At 34.1% G+C, this 22202-nt stretch overlaps 1 protein-coding gene across 1 annotated transcript in view; it reads right to left on the bottom strand.

Annotated features, from left to right (window-relative positions):
- Positions 1 to 757: 757 nt before the first annotated feature.
- Positions 758 to 22202, bottom strand: part of kcnab1b (potassium voltage-gated channel subfamily A regulatory beta subunit 1b) — a 104214-nt gene continuing 82769 nt past the window's right edge. Inside the window, exons 9-14 of the mRNA XM_056480499.1 lie at positions 8272 to 8357; positions 6100 to 6220; positions 5922 to 6016; positions 3940 to 4060; positions 2294 to 2382; positions 758 to 1735 (exon numbers count right to left, since the gene is read on the bottom strand). Of these exons, the coding sequence (XP_056336474.1) occupies positions 1646 to 1735; positions 2294 to 2382; positions 3940 to 4060; positions 5922 to 6016; positions 6100 to 6220; positions 8272 to 8357 (602 nt within the window). The 3' untranslated portion in view covers positions 758 to 1645. The remainder of the gene's footprint in view (positions 1736 to 2293; positions 2383 to 3939; positions 4061 to 5921; positions 6017 to 6099; positions 6221 to 8271; positions 8358 to 22202) is intronic.

The raw sequence follows: 22202 nt of genomic DNA, 5'->3' as shown, positions 1-22202 counted from the left end.
TTAGACATAGATTTAATTTTGATCACAATAATTGTAGGCTACATTCTGTGAGGTTGACATTGAAACGACTGCACATTTATTTTTTGAATGTTTATATAGCAGAACAGTTTGGTCTGATTCATTCGAGTGGTTAAAGGTTTCTCTCAAGTTGTCCTAATTTTCTAAAAATGATATTTTCGGTGGTTTATTAGGGAAAAATATTAATATTCAATTTGTATTGAACAATATTCTAATTTTGGAGGAATTTATATTCATAAGTGCAAGTACCTTAAAACAAAATCAATGTTTTTAGTTTTCCAAAAGGAATTTTGGTCATACTGTAAATCTTAAAAGTTGCTCAAATAAAAATATAAAAGAAGACTGTTTAGTTTATTAAAAAAAATTTAATTAATAGAAGACCCGGTAGTGTATATGTTTTTTCTTTTTCTTTTAGTTATGTTTATGTGTCTACTCTATGGTTTAAGTGTATTTATTTGTATCATTATTTTATTGATTTGATTATTATTTGTGCTCTGTTCTATAAATGTAGAGGAAAGTTGTTAATCGAATTTTGCCTTATTGTAATTGTGTTATAATGCAATAAAAATAATAATAATTTAAAAAAGAAAAAAAATGTCTCCAAGTGACTATTTATTCCAATGTTCATCAAACAGGAAGGTAAATTTGGTTAAAATACTCTCATTTGTATATTAAAATATAAAAACCACACAAGCTGTAGATGCACATTTTTTATTTGGATGTTAAATACACTCTACATAATGCGTTAATTAACAGCTTCATTATTTTCAAGTTTGTAAACATTTTGACCCCATTTTTTTCATATAGTACTTATTTACTAGATGTTTACAGTAGTTGTGCATTTCTATCAACTCTCTGGACTCAAGTATGTACTGCTTAGCAGTTCAGAAGTTACCAAATACAGCAGCAAGCATTTAAGTCTTTAACCAGTCGTTAATAAAGTGAAACTTTATCGCTGGAAAAGCATTTGAATAAACTAAACTTCTTTTATATTATTCATTTAAAATGACTTGAGAAGTAAGAAATTATTGTACTGATTAGACATGACACAAATTCCAGAGGTAACATACACAAACAGTCTAAACAAGATGGTGGGAGCAACATTTAAACACAAAAACAGCCCACTTTGCTGTTGATGGCTTTTTAATCCAACATACCAATGCACACATCTTACACAGTACTCGCTGCTCTGTAATACATCACAGTTTTTACATTCTCGGTGCATTTTCCTGTCTTTATTCCCCTTATTTCAATGTGTTTTTTTCTAGACAGTATTCAGAGCCTATTATTCAACCTTTTCAGAATGGTTGTCCGGAGGTCAAGGATCAAGACCAGGTTCACTTTGGCACATATGGGTGATGGACAGCTGAATGCAAAAGCCCGTGGATGAGGGAGCTTTTGTGCTTCACAGGCAGGTGCGTCGATCTCCACAGACATCCTAATGCAAGGCTGAGCTCAGGTTTAGGTCGAACAGAAGCATGCATAACACTTTAGCATTTCTACTGAGACGGTAACAACGGCTCTCTGCGGGAGAAGTGGACATAAGACAGTGGGAATCACACACTGCCGACACACGAGGGCTGGATCGGGATCCTGAGTCTCAAGGCTTACAGGTTCACAGAAAGGCCTAGTGATGGTAGTCCTTCTTACTGTGCGGACGGTTTCCCAGGATTTTATCGATGTCCGAGGCCACGTGAGCGGTGATCTTTGGAAGAACCTGGCAGTGAAGTAAACGCACCATTAAAAACTTGGGGGAAAAGCTTGGCTAATTATTTACTCAACAATATATCATTGCTTATTATGACTTAGATTCATTTGAAATTCATAGTAGGGAAAAAAATACAATGGAAGTCAATAGCTACCGGTTTCCAGCTTTTTTCAAAATGTCTTCTTTTATGTTCAACAGATTAAAGCATCTTAAATATGTTTTGAACAAGTGGAGGGTGAGTAAATGAGGATAGAATTTTCATTTTTGGGTGAACTATACCTTTAAATGTTATCCAAGCGTTTAGTAAGCTCTACATTACATAAAACCATCTACCTGAAGCTGATTTAGTTGCATTAGCGTGTGAAATTTTGCCACAGGACATAAATATACCATCAAGAAATATCCCCGTTTTGATGTTTTAAATGTAAATGAAGCATGAAGCACGACTCAGAAGAAAGGTTACTGATGAAAGCTCAGACTTGTTTCAGGCCACCAGAGCTTGTGGGACAGCAGTGATTTTACAGTGTGTGTGTGTGTGTGTTTGAGATGCTTTGATAAATCTCTTGCCTGAATCGCCCCCAGGTTCTCGGTGAGCTGCGCAGGGTTTGAGGTCCCCAGGAGAACAGAACTCACTCCTTCATTACGGAGGCACCAAGCTGCACAGAGGAACACAGAGAATAGACTTATATGGGATCTGTACTTTGGTCTTACAGTATACAGTATGAATAAACTTTTCCAGTCAGTGAATCATGGGACTCTCAACTGAACCGGATTCTGACCATATGCTGCAGACAGATGCTTCTGTGCCAGCAGTTTGTAAGCAAACTAGATATTTAAAATACATTTTTAAATATATCAGAGTGTTTATAGTTAAATGACTAAAAATCAGGATATAAATAACAGAATTATAATGATGATAATGATGATTGTTATTATTATGAATAAAACAGAAAATGCAATTAAATGAAAAATATCACCCACTTTTAAAACAATTAAAATAACCATTAAAATAACAATTAAAATAATGGAATTATTTTCCATTCAAATATATTTTTAATTACAAAAGTACTTTTTATTTATTTATTTATTTGGTATTATTTGTCTTATTTTATATCTACATTTTATAATATCTTTTTTGTATTCCCTCATTTGTAAGGGGTTAAATTGTTGGGTAAGGGGTTGTTCTGAAAAAAAAAAAAATATGCTGAAAAATCTTAAATAAAAAGTTAAATCAGATATCAATCTAATTAATCAAATAACAAATATACAAAAAAAATGTTTTACATAATGTTTATTATTATTAATATTAATATTATTAAACAAAAAAAGTAAATGAACAATTACTGATTATTAAAAAAATTCATTCATTCATTTATTTTCTTTTCGGCTTAGTCCATTTATTAATACACAATGAAATTATTAAAAATATATTTATAATAAAAATATAAAATATTTTAATAAAATCTATATATTTTACATTATTATTACTGTTGTTTTTATCCAAGAAATAAAACAAAATAAAAAATACTGACTTTTAAAACAATTAAAACTAATTCTTTCACTAAAATTTATTATTATTATTATTAACAACAATAATAAGAAAAAACAAGACAAAATAGCTATTTTAAAATACACAACGTGAATACCAAACAAACAAAACGTTTTATAGAATATTTATTATTATTATTATTATTATTATTATTAAACAAAATTTTATGAACAATTACTGACTATTTTAAAAATACACAATGAAATTTAAAATACTTATAACTAACAGTATTTTAATAAAATCTATATTTTTATATTATTATTATTTTGATTGTTGTTGTTATCGAAAAAATAAAATAAAATGAACATAATTGCTGACTATGATAAAACACTAAATATAAGCATAAATATTTCTATAAAAAGATAAGTATGATCAGTAGTAGTATTAAAACATTATTACTTTTTCTATACAGAACTAATTTCCTATTTCTTAAAACCCCAGCTATATTTAATGTTCAAAAATAATTAAAGAAATGTATTAAGACTCCATCAAATGCTATTTAACATACAAAATATGATCTGGTGACTTTAAAGCCCTGTGTGTTAATTTCCAGGATCTGTTTCTCAGCAAGAAGATGTGGAGACAGTAAAGTCACCATCACAGTAATAATACGAGACATACAGTGGCAGTCAAAATAAAAATGGGTGAAGTTTATTTGACTTACCAATAGCAAGTTGTGGCAGCGTACAACTGAGCCTCTCTGCGATGTGGGTTAATTCCTTAAGCTTGGCCTGTTGCTTTCTGCCATCTTCACTCAGAATCTTCTCCTTCAACCACTGATATGACTGTGAAGAGAGACAGAAAAACCTGAAAACTACCACAGAAAACCTGCCATCCTCATCACTGTATAATCTATACTACTGGTCCATCAATGGGAGATTTTTATGTTTTTAAAAGACGCATATTCTGGTTGCATTTATTTGATCAAAATTCAGTGAAAACTTTTTTTTTTCAAATTGAATGAAGTTTAAAATGTAATTTAACTGAATTTTCAGCATCATTACTCTACATGATTCTCCAGAAAGCATCATAATATGCTGATCTGCGGCTCAAGAATCATTTATTATCATTATTCTGACCAGTGGTGTAAATGAGCACCTTTATCACTTCTTGCAAGCCCAGGATGTCCTATTTAACATTTGGAATACGTCTGATTTTACACGCAATTCCAGCATTGGATTAACTGGATATGGTTCAGTTTAGGGCTCTGCAATATGACAATATATATCATATGGACAAAATAAAAAGTCTATCATTTCATATTGTGCTCTATCCATTTTTTTTCATGGTGTCGCAAAATACATTGTTTTCGTTAATACTGTACGTTTTCATCATTTGGGTTATCACAATCTGGATATCAGCAGAATTTGAATCACAGCATGGTGGAGAAGTTGCTACACTGTAAAAAAATCTGTTAATGATCAGTTTCTGTATTTTATGATTCGCAAATGTTTTCCGTTAATTTACGGTTGTGTATTGCATTATGGGACGTTGATTTCTGCTCTGTCGACTTTTGATGTTGAAAATTCAACTCTACAGTTTAACAAAATGACTTTTATTGATAATTTAGTAGTTTGAAATGATATCACGTATAAGAAATAATATATAGAGAAATAAGTATGTAAAATAACAGAAAATCGGGGGCAACGTAGTGACGCAGTAGGTAGTGCTGTCGCCTCACAGAAAAAAGGTCGCTGGTTCGAGCCTCGGCTGGGTCAGTTGGCGTTTCTGTGTGGAGTTTGCATGTTCTCCCTGCGTTCGAGTGGGTTTCCTCTGGGTGCTCCGGTTTCCCCCACAGTCCAAAGACATGCGGTACAGGTGAATTGGGTAGGCTAAATTGTCCGTAGTGTATGTGTGTGAATGAGTGTGTGTGGATGTTTCCCAGAGATGGGTTGCGGCTGGAAGGGCATCCACTACGTAAAAAAAATGCTGGATAAGTTGCCGGTTCATTCCGCTGTGGCGACCCCAGATTAATAAAGGGACTAAGCTGACAAGAAAATGAATGAATGAATGAATAACAGAAAATGTACTGGCAGTTTAATACAAGGTTTTTGTAGCGTAATATACAAACAATGCATGACTTTACACTATTAACAATGTTAATAAAAGTCAATTTTTGAATTTCTTCAAGGTTTTCAAGGTCCCACAGTGCAATTCAAAAGCATAAATAAATAGGGGAAAATAAAAAGTAAAAACTTGAATCACAAAATACAGAAAACTGCTAATTTACAGATATTTTTTTACAGTTTATTTTGAAAATACAATGCTACATTTTACATTTTATTCATCAATAATTTGTGTTGGGTCTGTAATATTTAGCTTTTGGTTGATTTATAATTTTTTATTAATTTTTTTTATACTATTGAGTCATTCTCAATCAAATATTTGCTTATAAAGTGAGAAAGATAGTTATAGATGAATAAGTACGTATTTAAGCATATATTAATGTCAAAAGAATTAGTCCTTTCCATGTGGTCAATATTAACTGATTGAATTTACATGTTTTAAAATATCTTCTTTTGAGGTCAATGGTAGAAACAAAACCTTAAACAGGTTAGTGACATGAAGTGAAGGGTGAGTAAATAATGGCAGAACAGTGCCTTAAAGAAAATGACGTGTCTGCCGTGCAATAGAGGATTAAAGTACCTTCATAGAGGCTCTGGAGGATTCTGGGATGCCGTTTTCATATTTTCCTGTGATGATGCCGCAGGCCAATGGGGACCAGGATACCACACCAACACCTGAGGTACACCACTGTGTCTTTAGGCTTTTTCAGTAGGCATTTGACAAATGTACTGTATATACAGTATGTGCTTGTTTTTACCTATCTTGTGGTAAAGCTCTGGTAGTTGCATCTCCACTTTGTCCCTCTGAAATAAATGATACTCGGCTTGTTCACACACAGGAGGAATCAGATTAAACTGCCTCGCTACAGAATACGCCTCCTACAGGAGAAAAAGAGATGACAAGAGAAAGATATTTATACAGGTAATCAACATGCAAGCTCACATTCTGTATTTTTTTAGATTTGTTGGCTGGTATATATACAGTTGAAGACTAAATCATGAAATTGTTATTCTTTTTTCAAATATATCATAAGTGCTGTTTAACAGAGAGAAGATTTTTAAAACACATTTTTAAACAATTGTTTTAATAAATAATTTGTCATAACTAATTTCTGTTGTCTTTGCCATTTTGTTGTTTAGCAAGATACTAGTATTGGTTAACTAGACCAGTTAGATTAATTAGGCAAGTCATTGGATAACAGTAGTTATATATATTATATATACTATATTATATTGACCCTAAAATGTATTTTTCAAAACTGCTTTTATACCATCCAAAATAAAATAAATAACACTTTCTCCAAAATATATTACAGAAATTGCTATGAAAATTTCCTTGTTCTGTTAAACATCACTTTAAAAATATTTTTAAAAGACTAAATAGAACATCCGTAATACTACGCTTTTTCCTTATATTACTTTTATATATATATATACACTACCTGACAAAAGTCTTGTCACCTATACAAGTTTTAGGAACAAATAATAACTGGACTTCTAGTTGATCATTTGGTATCAGAAGTGGCTTATATGAAAGGTAAAGGCCTCTAGATTACGCTTATTTTACCAAAATAAAATATGATCATGCCTTGATTTTTAATTCTTTAATTAGGCCAGTAAGGTCTGGCTTTGCTTAGACAAAAGTCTTGTCACTTAACAGAAATAATGAACAATATAGAATATAAAGTCATGGTGCAGTGGAAAAAGAATTAATATTGTGTTTGACTCCAATGAGCTTGGAGGACTGCATCCATACATCTCTGCAATGACTCAAATAACTTATTAATAAAGTCATCTGGAATGGCAAAGAAAGCGTTCTTGCGGGACTCCCAGAATTCATCGAGATTCTTTGGATTCATCTTCAATGCCTCCTCCTTCATTTTACCCCAGACATACTCAATAATGTTCATGTATGGTGACTGGGCTGGCCAATACAGGAGCACCATTACCTTCTTTGGTTTCAGGATCTTGAGAAGGAGTGCTATCCTGCTGGAGAATTTGCCCTCTCGTGTGATTTGTAATGTAATGGGCAGCAGAAATTACTTGATAACTCCGGCTGTTGATGTTGCCATCCACTCTGCAGATCTCTCGCGCCATACTGAATGTAAACCCAAACCATGATTTTTCCTTCACCAAACTTGACTGATTTCTATGAAATCTTGGGTCCATCCAGGTTCCAATAGGTCTTCTGCAGTGATGATTGAGATGCAGTTCAACAGATGATTCATCAGAAACAATATACCTTCTGCCACTTTTCCAAATGATCAGTTGTTAATTATTGATTATTACTATCAAGTTATTATTTGTTGCTCTTACAACTGGGACTGTCTCCCAAAAGAAAGAAACAGTCATCATTAATTCTTTTAAAGCTTTATTTGTATATAGTGAAGTGTTTTTTTTACTTTGGAAAGCTATAAACCTATTATGGGAGACCTTCAAAACTAAATTTGAAACCTTTAGTTTCAAATTATTTCATTTAGTTTAATCCACTTTCAACGGTGTTACGATACTGTAACGTATCTTGTTATTGTAACTTTTTAACAAATGTATTTTTGCAGCACAACATTTATAATTGTCAAAGTTTTGTTTCTTTTTTTTCTCAAAAACTCTGCAACTTATTGTTAATGACAAATTAACAGAGTGTAACTTAAGTTTAATTAGGGCATTTAAGCAACTTTTATCAAATCACCTTAGAAAAAAAAACACATTACTCTTGTGGATCTTGAGACAATGGCACATTATAAGATACTTCACATGCAAGTTATTTTTATTTGATGCAGCTCAAATATGCAATTTAGTCTAAAGCCTTAAGCCTTGCCTGTGGAACTGGGGAAAATGTATTAAATATCACTGTATAATATCGTTTTCTGACCAGGACTGACTTGAATAAGAAAAGAAAGAGTGCGCAGAAGTCTGTCATCTCCACTCACCATGATCTCCATAGCTGACCAGCGGGATGTGCCCCAGTACATGGACATGCCATGATTAATGACATGAGTCATGGCTCTCACTATCTCTGAAACACACACACAGACACACACACAGATATTAGACGAGATCCTCTCTCTGTCGTATTGTTTCTGATCACCTTTAGATGGCACTGTCTACATCCACTCTTTGTAAATTAAAAAAACAACATGATAAAGGTAGTAGAAAGTAGACTAAAAGCATGTTCATTCAAATTACAAATAAAATATATTATATTTACACTCAGGGTATATCTAAATTGTAAAAAATAAATAAATAAAGATTATTTACCCCATGCTACTACAGCAAAATGATAAACCAGGGCTAAAATTACAGTATAAGCCAGGGATGTCAAACTCAATTCCTGGAGAGCCGCAGCCCTGCACAGTTTAGTTCCAGCCCTGCTTCAACACACTTACCTGTAGGTTTCAAACAAGACTGAAAGACTTGATCAGCTTAATTAGGGTTGGAAATAAACTGTGCAGTGCTGCGGCCCTCCAGGAATTGAGCTTGACATCCCTGGTATAAGCTATTTTATCCAAGCTTATGAATGTTTTAGTCAGAACATGCTTGTTTTTTCCTGTGAGATCTGGCAACACTGTCAAAGTTCCACAAAGGATCGAGGCTAATAATGCAAAAGAGCTAAAGCTATTTCACAGTCATCTGACGTAACAGGATTAAACGAGAGTAGCATTTCAGCCTGGAGTCAAACTGACACAACAGCTCTATATCTCACTAAGCAAGTTGTATTGTACAGGGAACAATCACTGTAAACAAATATTTTCAGGAACAGCAGAAACTATTTTTGCATTATTAAACAAATCTTTGTTGTAAGATACATTCTTATAGGGTCTGATATCAGGGGCGGATTTAACTAATAAGCAAGATAAGCGGCTGCTTGGGGCCCCAGGAAATCTGAGGGCCCCCCCAAAATGAATACCTATATATTATACATAACATCATTTTCTATTATATTATGTATAATGAGTGTCTAAAAAAAGTAAAGTTTAATGTTTATTACATCTGCGCAAATGTATCCCCCTCCTCAATCATGGAGAAGTCCAATCAAATTAGTTAAACATTTAGTTTTAAAAACGAAAGAGTTTATATAATATTTTTAGTTGTGAATTCATAAAAAAAATAATTAATAAATAATTAAAATAATTTATTAAAATTAAAACATTTAATTAATTTGAAAAAATTCACAAAAAAATACCCCAACATATAACCCAACTATAGGTTATTATAGCACCTTCCCAACTATGGGTCTTTTTAACCCAGTGTATTGGGTTATTTTGATTAAATGTTTATTTTTTCATTCTGGTATCATTACTACTACTACTACTGTCAAGATTTTTACACTGTGTTGAATCATGGGGTAAATTAGATTTTTTTATTTTTTTTTATTTATTTATTTTCGAACAAAGTATCCTACATAAAATATCATTAACAAAAGAATACATTTCAACATGGTCGAAAATAGAGTGGGATGAAGCACAAGCTTATTATTTTCCCACCCCACTACCACATACATCATTCGTCTATTACTTAAACTTATTTCTTCCTTTACTTATCTCTTCCTTTCACATAACCACATTCTATCCTTTTGGCATATCCGACAAGCTATATGTTTGCTTCCATTTTGTACCCGTATACCTTGTAACATAAACCCAGAGAAAAAAACAAGAAACAAAAAAAAAAACCTAGTACTGCAAATAGCCATTAATTAAAATTTCATCATACCTTTCTCTTTTTATACCTTTTCAATCACCTTCATCGTTATACTCCTTTAATAATATATATTTATACAACTTTTTAAACTGATTATTATCCTGACATTGTTTAAGAGTCAGATCTAGACTGTTCCATAGTTTTACACCAAATCAAATTGAAATCAAATGCGACTTAATTCTCCAAGAGGCATCTTGAAGCTGTCATTAGAAAAAACTAAATATTTTTACAAAGTATTACATAAATGTCAGTAGTTCAGTACTTTCTCCTTGTGTCATTCAATTGTTAATTTTTTTTCAGATTTTCTTTTGTTTTATTTGAATGTTTAAATTGTTTAAATCTGGGTCAATTTCATGTCAACAGCTCCTACAGAAATATATTTACCAGGAGAAATCTTGACATACTCGATACATATTTTACCTGCTGAATATGTATTGCATATATGCAGTCTAGAAATCATATATGTAGTTTTGCAGATATTAAAGCAGAAAAATAATCTCTGTATTTTTTTAAAGTTGTCTTCTTTTGCATTCATATTTAAATAGTGCACGCTTTTTTCACAATATCATATTGAAAGATCTGAAAACCCATACATATACCTGGTCTATACATCTAGGTCTATACATACACCTGCCCAAAAACCAAATGCGCAGGAGACAAATTAAACTACCACATCTTACCATCATCTATTTGTGATTCAGTCGACTAAAATCGACTAAGTCTGAACCGTGTGGTGTAATTCTGAAAAATAATATCAGGTCAAAGTTATTTTAGTTTGGAGTCAATTTTCAGATCTTATACAAGCATCCAATTTGCTAATATCAGAAGTATATTATGTAAATATTGCCATCCGGGTAGTTTGCTATGAAGAATGAAGTTAATAGGTATTTTTGTGGCTGTTGGAACGCATTCAACCACATGATGAGCATCTATGAAAACAATCTGACTGAATGTGTTTTCAACTGAAAGGAGTTAAAGTGGACAAGCTCAGAACATTTCAGACCTGCGTTTAGCATTGCCTACAGAGAATTATGTATAGCAATATTCTACATAACCTACAATTCAAAAGCAGAATGTAAGCTGCATAACAGTCCAGTGCAAATAGCTCTCAGCAGTATTTTCATAGCTGTGTTTGCACTATTAACTGATTTGCATAATTCCTTAAGTATACAGGGTGCTAAAACTCCATGCAAACAGACATTGGCAGAGTAAGGCTTTCTTACAGAATCACGCCAGTGAATCTCAAATGGGCATCAAAGCCTTGTTAACTCAACTTCACCCAAAAGGAACATTCATATCTCATAGTGGTTCTGGTGCATGGAGCCATTTTGCTCAATGAGTTATTATATGGATAATGGTCCACATGATGGTCTTTGAAAAGAGGTGGGCTTATTGAACCTTAATGCGCATAGAAAGGCCCAGTGCCAGACATTTGTGTTTTTTATTATCCAGTGGAATTTAATAATGAATTTAAACATCCATTTGTGTTTTTGTGTATTAACTATTATTTGTTACGACTAATCAAGAATTATTATAATTATTATTTTCAAATTATAAAGTTTTAATATATTAATTATTATTTATTTTATTATATTAATTTATTATTATTTGGTTATTTACACTGCATATTTATAAAATAAACCCAGAAATGTTTTAACCTTGAGTGATCTCATTACTATTAATATCATTACTTTTAATATCATTACTATTAATACTATTAATTTGATGTTCATTTGTTTCATTTTGATAAATGCTTATTGACATGTATTGATGTATTTACATATCACAGTTTAAAAGCAATGGTTTCAAATCCATCATTTAAATAAATTAGCATATTCAATTTTACTGTTATATACTTAATGAATACTGAAGCATTTTATCATTTTATAAATAATTTAATTTATGTGATTTTTTTTACAATTATTTGAATTTCACTCCAGGAAACACACAAAACAATTCTAAATGTGTGAATCATGTCAGTTATTGTCAAATTAGTTATGTGCTAAAACAGTAATCGCATATCTCAGAGCTTTTGTGAGCTTTTGTAAAGTTTGTCAGTTAAAGTTTTTGAGGGAAGTGAGAGAATGTAAAATATTCCTTAAGCACTAAATCAGCTTATTCAGATGATTTCTGGGTGATGCTGTAACACTACTGACTGAGAAATAATGCTGAAAATAAAATGCAAATGTATGAATATGTTAAAGTATATAATCTTTTAATTTGAAGAATATTTTACAATAATACTGCTTTTATTGTGTGTGTGTGTGTGTGTGTGTGTGTGTGTGTGTGTGTGTGTGTGTGTGTGTGTGTGTGTGTGCGTGTGTGTGTGTGTGTGTGTGCGTGTGTGTGTGTGTGTGTGTGTGTGTGTGTGCGTGTGTGTGTGTTTTATACAGTTGAAGTCAGAATTATTAGCCCCCCTGAATTATTAGCCCCCCTGTTTATTTTTTTCCTCAATTTCTGTTTAACGAACAGAAGATTTTTTTCAACACATTTCTAAACATAATAATTTTAATAACTCATCTCTAATAACTGATTTATTTGATCTTTGCCATGATGACAGTACAAAATATTTTCCTAGATATTTTTCAAAACACTTCTATACAGCTTAAAGTGACATTTAAAGGCTTAACTAGGTTAATTAGGTTAACTAGGCTAGTTAGGGTAATTAGGCAAGTTGTTGTATAACGATAGTTTGTTCTGTAGACTATAGAAAAAATATCTAGCTTAAAGGGGCTAATAATTTTGTCCTTAAAATGGTTCTTAAAAAATGCTTTTATTCTAGCCAAAATAAAACAAATAAGACTTTCCCCAAAAGAAAAAATATTATCAGACATACTGTGAAAATTTCCTTGCTCTGTTAAACACAATTTGGTTTATATATATATATGTAAAAAGTCTCATCTGTAATTTTCTTCTAAAATTAGCATATTTTTCTCAGGCTCTTGTGTGTAGGTTATTTTCATTGCTGTCAAAGTGAACTATCTTAACCTAAACATAGGAGATTGAGAAAAAGCATTTCAGATGGCGATTAGAGGTTTTTGCATCTAAACTCTTCATATATATGTACTGTATATAAAGGTTCTCAGGTAAAGTAATCCGTTTTGAGTTTATTAAAGTTTTTGGGGGAGGTGAGAGAATGTAAAATATTCCTTAAGCAGTAAATCAGCTTATTCACATGATTTCTGAAGGATACTGTAACACTGCAGACTAAGAAATCATGCAGAAAGTTTTTAAATAAATTCAAATGTAAAATTGTAATAATATTTTACAGTGTTACTTTTTATTGTATTATACATACATACATATTATTATTATTATTATTATTATTATTATTATTATTATTATTATTATTATTATTATTATTATTATTATTATTATTATATTACCAACACAAAAAATTAACCAACCAACATAATTATAAAATATATATAAACATAAATGACAATACTGTTTAATGAATCCAATAGTATAATAGTACAACTATATAATAAAAAACAGAAGGGAAGACTTACACAGAGGTTGGATTCCCAACCCTGCTGAAAAATCCAGCTTAAACCAGCCTAGGCTGGTTGGCTGGTTTTAGCTGGTTGGCCAGCCTGGTTTTAGAGGGGTTTTGGCCATTTCCAGGCTGGTTTCCAGCCATTTCCAGCCTGGTCTTAGCTGGTCAAGCTGGAAAATGACCAGCAAAATCCAGCTAAAACCAGCTTGACCAGCCTGGATTAAGCTGGACATAGTTGGTTTTGGCTTGTCAAGCTGGTTTTAGCTGGTCATTTTCCAGCCTGACCAGCTAAGACCAGGCTGGAAATGGCTGGAAACCAGCCTGGAAATGGCCAAAACCCCTCTAAAACCAGTCTGGTCGACCAGCTAAAACCAGCCAACCAGCCTAGGCTGGTTTAAGCTGGATTTTTCAGTAGGGAATAGTCTCAAGATTGTTCAAATCTTTTAAAAACTGTTCCTTATTGATAACGTAGCATCTTTTGTAGCCATAATGTAGTACCATTGTGTGTTTTAATCAAGTAAATGCCTTTATATCTAAGTTTTACAACAATATCACCAACTCAAAATAGACAAATACTTCTCGGAACATGTAGAAAATCTCATATAAATCATTTTATTTCCTGATAATGATATATATCACGAAATAGTACCATTTAAGCAAATTCAATCAATTAATATTTTATATAAGGATTGACCACATGTAAAGGACTATTTCTTTTTTACATTTTGAAGCATATAGTCAGAAATGTACTCATTTATATGTGATCATATTTCTCACTTTTTGTTTAAACTTCAAGGCTAATATTTGATTAAAAATGTAGAAAAATAAAGTAAATATGAATTAAAAATAAAACACTTTTCCAAAATTAATGCTTACAGGTCCAACATAAAAAAACAAAAAACAAATAACATGCAGAAAAATTGTAAACATTGTACTTTCCAAACTGCAACTTTCTCACAATACTGCTATTCATGTTTTTGTCTGAACCCCTTAATGTAATATTGCGCTCATATACACGATGAAAACGATGAATGATTACCGTAAACAATGCATTTTGTGATGCCAATGAAATAAACGATAAAATAAATGCTTTTCATTTTGTCCATACAATATATATCATCATATTGCACAGCTCTATGTAGTCCACTAAGAGACAGCAATCTCTGTGTCATCGTACTCTTGTATATGATGTCCATTTGACAGAGCGCCACCCTGCAGCGGGCAGCATCACCATCTGCTCCGCCATCCCCAAGGCACTGCTGTTCTGCATCATTAACAGCAGAACCATTTACCACTGTTCTGAGTTCAGCTCAGCCGTTACTCTTCGGCTACTGCTTCCTAGCTTTCAGGCAAGATCTGTGAGATCTAGATCTGCTATAAATGCCTTCGTCATGAGCTCATAAAGCTGCTTTATTGCTCCATCATTCAGATTTTCATATGCAAAGAGCTGGATTTCTCAGTCTCATCAATGTTTGACTGGAGGCGCTTTACTGTGGCTATTACTCTGGGCTTTGTTGTGTGTCCACTTTGTGTGTGTGTGTGTGTAAAAGATGTTTGAGGGAAGCTGCTCATTTGACAGCGGTCAAATGACACTTCTGAGGACCGCCAACAGTCTCTGATGTACATTGCACACAAATTGAAAAACGTGTGTTAAGGCTGACAGGCTGCAATCTCTTTGGCTCGTTGAGGCTGACAGGCTGCAATTTTATTGGCTAATAGCATAGTTTATTAGCATCAGATTTTTGTATATGAGTTAAATGAATATTGTATGCAACAAAGCGAATTCTGTCATCATTTATTTTGAAAAGAATGTCTCAATATGCATAATTTTTTTTGCCGGGTGTGCAATTTTTTTATCTAGTTTTGGACGGCATTAACTTTTGATGTATGTATAAAATAATTAGAACTAAATATAGTAAAAATATAGTATTTTAGCTTAGGTAAGTTATTTTATTTTTACTTTTTAGCTTAAGTAAGTTATTTAAGTTTTGAACAACATACAATCAGAAAATTATGTTTGCTGTTTGTTCAAACTACTTATCCAAAATGAGCTGAAACAAAACAATTCTCAACTGTTTTTGGGATGACTGAATTGTTTTATGTTTAATCCACTTAAATTTGTAAAAACTAATAAGCTAGCTTAATTCCTTCACGTTGTCCCAACACAAATTGATTGTGTTGAACCCAACATTTTTTACAGTGTATAAGAGCCCCTAAACTGACACGATGACGTTTAAAAATCGTTTCTTGTGAGAATGCGATGCTTTTTCAAGAGCCCACAAATGTTTTGCGAAAACAGATAGAACACATTGCACTTTTTTCCTAAAGTTTTGCAAGGAGAATGCCTGACTTTTGGGCACCATTCTTGAAAAAGCACAATGAGAGAACATGTTTATAAGACTCTTTTCCTCTCCATATGCACCAAACACCATCTTATAAATACTGCACATTTTGACTGTGCTTCAAGCATGTACCTGGCTTCACAAACCACTTGTACAACCCACTCTTTTCCTCTCCATATGCACCAGACACCTTCTTATAAACACACAATATTTCTTGGAAACGTTGTGCAATTCTGAGTGTGCTCTTCACAGGTGAGTGCGCTTGACAAACAACTTGTAAGACACACTGTCTTCTCTTCGTTTGCACCAGACACCTTCTTATAATCACGCCTTACTTCTTGAAAAACACTGCAATTCTGAGTATGCTTCAAACATGTGAGTGGGCTTGACAAACCACTTGTAGGACACACTCTCTTCCTCTCTATGTGCACCAGACAGCTTCTTATAATCACCCCATGCTTCTCTGAAACACTGTGCAGTTCTGAGTGTGCTCCACACAGGTGAGTGGACTTGACAAACTACTTGTAGGACACACTCTCTACTCTTCGTTTGCACCAGACACCTTTTTATAAACACTCTATGTTTCTGAAAAACATTATGCAAATTTAGAGTGTGCTTCAAGCATATAAGCGGCTTCACAAATCACTTGTAGGATACACTCTTTTCCTCTCCATATGCCCCAGACACCGTCTTATAAACAAACAATTGTAATGCCACGCCAGCAGAGGGAGCCCTCGCCCAACTACTGACTCAGCTCCGCTCCCACTGCAGTCACTTCCTGTTTGTGCTGTATTTCAGCAAGAGCTCAGGCCATGCTTCTTTGCGAAGTACTGCCAGTTTACCTGCCTTACCAAGCGTTGTTCAAAGTGACTTTCATGACTGCTATCCTGTGAATGACCCTGCCTGCCTTGTACACGTACGTTCTCTGTCGTTGCCCTCTCGATCTGTTTTGGACTGATTGTTGTGTTACTGAACTTCTGCCTGCACTCGCACTATGTTGTCTGGATTTTCCCCTGTGTTTGTTGTTTGGATTGGATTGCTTATATGGTGCTGACTCTCTGCCTGTTTATTTGTTGATGCCTCTGCTTAACCCCTTTAATAAACTTCAGCACATGGATTCTAACACAGCCCCAGCGTCCTCGTTATTACAATATTTCTTGGAAACATTGTGCAATTCTGAGTGTGCTCCACACAGATAAGTGGGCTGGCCAAACCAATTGTAGAACACACTCCTTTTCTCTCCGTGTGCACCAGACACCTTCTTATAATCCCCCCATACTTCTTGGAAAGATTGTGCAATTCTGAGTGTGCTCTTCACAAGTGAGTGGGCTTGACAAACCACTTGTAAGACACACTCTCTCCTCTCCGTACGCACCATACACCTATTTATAAACACTCCATATTTCTGGAGAACATAATGCAATTCTGAGTGTACTTCAATCATGTAAGTGGCTTCACAAACCACTGGTAGGACACACTCTTTTCCTCTCCATTTGCACCAGACACCTTCTTATAATCATCCAAATCTTCTTGGAAACATTGTGCAATTCTGAGTGTGCTCCACACAGGTGAGTGGGCTTAACAAACCAATTGTAGGACACTCTCTGTCCTCTTCGTTTGCACCAAACACCTTCTTATCATCACCCCATACGTCTTAGAAACATTGTACAATTCTGAGTGTGCTCTTCACAGGTGAGTGGGCTTGACAAACCACTTGTAGGACACACTCTCTCCTCTTCGTTAGCACCATACATATTCTTATAAACACTCTATGTTTCTGAAAAACATCATGCGTATTTTGAGTGTGTGTATGAAAGTGGACTTGTAGGACACACTCTCCCCTCTCCATATGCACCAGACACCTTCTTATCATCACTCCATACTACTCTAAGACAATGTGCAATTCTGAGTGTGCTCCACATATGTGAGGGGGCTAGAAAAACCACACACTCTTTTCTTCTCCATATGCACCACACACCTTCAATGTGTCTCATCGTCAAGTACAGAGGATAAAAAAAGATTGAGACTGGAGATGTTTTGACAAGCCCAGGTCAGGCAGACCCCGCAAGACAACTGCTGGAGAGGACCGTTTGTTGGCTCAAATCCAAGGCCAGCCCATTTTCCACTGCAACAGAGCTCCACCGAAACCTGGTCTCTTGAAGTTCCTGTGTCAACCAGAACAGTTAGTTGGATTCTGTCTCGAAATGGCCTCCATTGCTGAATCAGTGCCCAGAAGCCAGCACTAAACAAAAGACAATTGAAAAATCATGTGGCATTTGCCAAGGCCCACAGCCCGGTAAATGGATGGACGCTGGAAAGTGGATTTTTCAGACTAATTTTTTGTTGAATTACACCACAGTCCTCACAAATATTGCAGGAGACCTACTGGAGTCCAATGGATCCAAGATTCACCCAGAAAACAGTGAAGTTTGGTGGCAAAAAAATCATGGTCTGGGGTTACATCCAGTATGGGGTGTGCGAAAGATCTGCAGGGTGCAAGGCAACATCAAGAGTCTAAACTACCAAGAAATCTTAGCGACCTCTAATATTCCCAAACATAAAAGAGGTCAAATTCTGCAGCAGGATGGTGCTCCATCACATACTTCCATCTCCACATCAAATTTCCTCAAGGAAAAGAAGAATAAGATGATCCAGGATTGGCCAGTCCAGTCACCAGACATGAACATCATTGAGCATATGCGAGGTAGGATGAAAGAGGAAGCATGAAAAACGAAACCAAAGAATATTGATGAACTCTGGGAGGCATGCAAGACTGCTTTCTTTGCCATTCCTGATGACTTCATCAATAAATTGTATGAATCCTTACCAAACCGCATGGATGCAGTTCTTCAAGCTCATGGAAATCATACAAGATATTACATTTGGATCTCACAGCAGCACTACTTAATTTGCTGACATATTTTTGTATTTGCCGTAAATTTGTTCAATTTCTGTTCAGGCGACAAAACTTTTATCTTGCCAAAATTTGACCTTTCTGTCTTGATTAAATGATAATTCTTTTCTTCAGTGAAACTAATTTATTTCAGTGCGTGAAACATCATTTGGGAGGATTTTTGCTTTTTATATGAGCTATTTCTAACACCATTTGATTAATAAAAAGTCAGGGGTAATAGCACGTGTTTCTACAAAATAGATAAGCGACAAGACGTTTGTCAGGGACTGTATACGATGTTTAAAAGACCAGGGAAACTGAACGCATTAACAAAAGAACTTCTCTGAAGGAACAAGACAAATGAAGGTGAAAGGAGATAAAAAAAGAACAAGCGAGTAGAAAACAGCAGCCAAATCTACCTCAGTACATAATGAAAATGAAAGCCCACTCCCACTCTCTCATTACGAACTCCGTACGAATGAACAAAAATGTGAGCGTGTGGGTGAGAATGGATGAGGGGAAAAAAGCAAGTGAACGTCAGCTAAGCACAACAATACATCTGCTCAAGAAAAGAGAGAAAGAGAGAGAGAGCAAAAAAAAAAAAACCCCACAGAAACCCAGAGGCACATGTCAGCGTCAACACAAACGAATGGCACTTCGGCAAACCATCATATAGCTTGTTCTCAGGAGAGTTGGTGGACTGCAGCTTGGTGGACTGTATCTCGAGACATCTGAACAGCAGAAGCCTGAAGTGTTCATCTAATGTAATGTGAATGTCTGGGGTTTTTGCAGTGCGTGGGCTGCAGAGCGTGTGCAGATGCGTCATGCCCACGTGTCCCCTCAGATTTTAGATACGGGGTGGATTTCAATTGCAAATTCACAATGAAAACTTATTAAATCAAGATGTACGCTTAATGTAAACTGTAGAAAAAAAGAATTTTCACACACCTCATGATTTTCTGCTGTTTTTCTATTTGTATTCATGCTTTTGGGACTTGCATTATGAGATTGTGCTCTATGTTTCAACAAATTTTTGATCTCTGCGATTTAACAAAGAGACATTTTTAGTATGAAGGATATATTGGCTGTTTCTCAATGTGCGTCAGAGTTCTCAATATGCTTCAGGGTTCCTGCGTCCTCGTGTTCTTGTGTAACGTCATCATCAACTGCCAAAGTTCAGTTCCAAAATTCAAGATTGCAAGAACAGAGGACGGGTGAAAGTTCCCGGATGTGTTCTTGATATCGAGGACGCATTGATGCAGACTTGAGCACAAAACTCGCTCGAGAAGTCCCAGAAGTCTTTGCGGCTGAATAAAGAAAGTGGGAAGCGCAGCTTTTACATAGATTTATTATGAAAGTTCGAAGATATAACATTTGTCTCAGGAGCTTCCCTAAATGAAACAGTGAGAGTAAACATTACCATGAACATCTTAATAAAGACATAAATACATTAAGGGTGTTTATTTGCTGAAATTCATATTAAAATTTGCTTTATTTGTATTGTGCAAAGTATATTTGTAAGGTCTTTATGCATAAATTGTGAAAAGGGGAAAAAACAATAAATCGCTGTATAAAATGCTGTAATGTTTAAATTCTTTTTCATTAAAAATGCGTGAAGGTCATGTGACCATCAGGAAGAACGCAGCATCTCATTTCTCACAGGACATGTTCTCTGTTCATGCGGTCTCCCGAGTTCGTTCTTCCAAGATAACTTGGCAAGACTGATCTCCACAAGAACATGAGTCCCTTCTCTGTGTTCTTGGAATTGAAAAACAGCCCTTGTCTCCATTGATTATGTAAATTACGGTACAGTAATAAGTACTGCTTTAAATTGTCTATTGTTTCATAGATTTATTTCTTAGAATGTAGGCAATTTTTTTAAACAAACCCTGAAATGATCTTAATAAATATAGCAAATCACACTGAAAGGAATTACTTTTTGGTGTAGTAAAATCTAATAAATTGACTTTAATAATTTTTAAATAAGTAGAATTTTCTAAGTAAATATTTACACATTTACTTCATTTAATAAATGAAATGAGTGGAATGAGTTTAATATTAATATTAATTTGCTAGTCATATTTAAAAATGTTCTAATCGTTGCAAATCTAGTAATATTAAGTACATTTTAATAAAGTATATGTCATAATGGATGTGTAGTTCCCAGCATGCTTTGCAAGAGATTGAACTAAGAGGAGAATATTTTGAAAATAAAAAACAATTGTAGGTGTTTAAATATGAGAGAAAGACTCGTTAGAGTTTTATTTTCATTAGTTTGAAGATCAAGAAGAGTTTTGCATACGTTTTTTTTAGTTTTGAGGTTACCAGCTTGCAGAAGAGCAGCACTGCTTTGGGTCTATAGGCATTTTATTATCAGCATTAATGTCAGACGCTTTACTCAGAGACCCGTCGCTGTGCTAACACTCTGAGATCAGTAAGTATTTTTTTAAAGTAAATTTGCTCTTGGGTACAATTTGCTTCAAATAAAGTAAAATAACATATTTCAAGTTAGTGGAATTGTTTCTTAATTAAACTAAATGACACCAAATGTACTCATTTGTAACTAATAAGATTTATTTAAATTAATATAAGCAATGTTCCTTCTGCTAAAACAAGAACTTGACATTACTTGATTCATTTATAGACTCAAAATGAAAGATAATCAATTAACTTTTACTTAATTAATTCAGGAGTGTTCGGTTAAACGTTGAATACATTTTACATGATATTGACAAGTTCATTGTACCTGATATAAGAAATTTTGTGTATGAAAATAAACAGTAATATTTATTTTTCATGTATACAGTGTCCAGCATAAATGAGTGCAGTCCTTACAGATCTCTCTTTTGAGTTAATGAATGAATAATTTTTTCATTTAAATATTTGTGCATATAAATTAGATTAATTAGTACCAATTTCTAACAAAATGATTTAATTTTAATAAAATAAATGTAACAAAATAATTTTACCTATAATTAAAAAAGGGCGATGCGGTGGTGGAGTAGCACGATTGCCTCACAGCAATACGGACGCTGGTTCGAGTCTTGGCTGGGCCATTTCTGTGAGGAGTTTGCATGTTCTCCCCGTGTTGGCATGGGTTTCCTCAAGGTGTTCCGGTTTCCCCCACAGTCTAAAGACATGCGATATAGGTGAATTGGGTATGATAAAATTGACCGTAGTGTTTGTGTGTGAATGAGTGTGTATGGATGTTTCCCAGTGATGGGTTGCAGCTGGAAGGGTATCCGCTGCCTAAAACATATGCTCGATAAGTTGACGGTTCATTCCGCTGTAGTGACTAAGGGACTAAGCCCTGTAAAGTGCTTGTAAAGGAAACAATCAAAAGAACCATAAAAATTATTACATTTAAATTAAATTTTGTAGTTTATATTTTATTTACTTATTTGACATTAAAACGTATATAACGGTTTA

This window comes from Danio aesculapii, chromosome 2 (assembly GCF_903798145.1).
Source record: "Danio aesculapii chromosome 2, fDanAes4.1, whole genome shotgun sequence".
Classification (NCBI taxonomy): Eukaryota; Metazoa; Chordata; class Actinopteri; order Cypriniformes; family Danionidae; genus Danio; species Danio aesculapii.
Note: the sequence above shows the minus strand (reverse complement) of the source record. Positions and strands in the feature narration are given on the sequence as shown.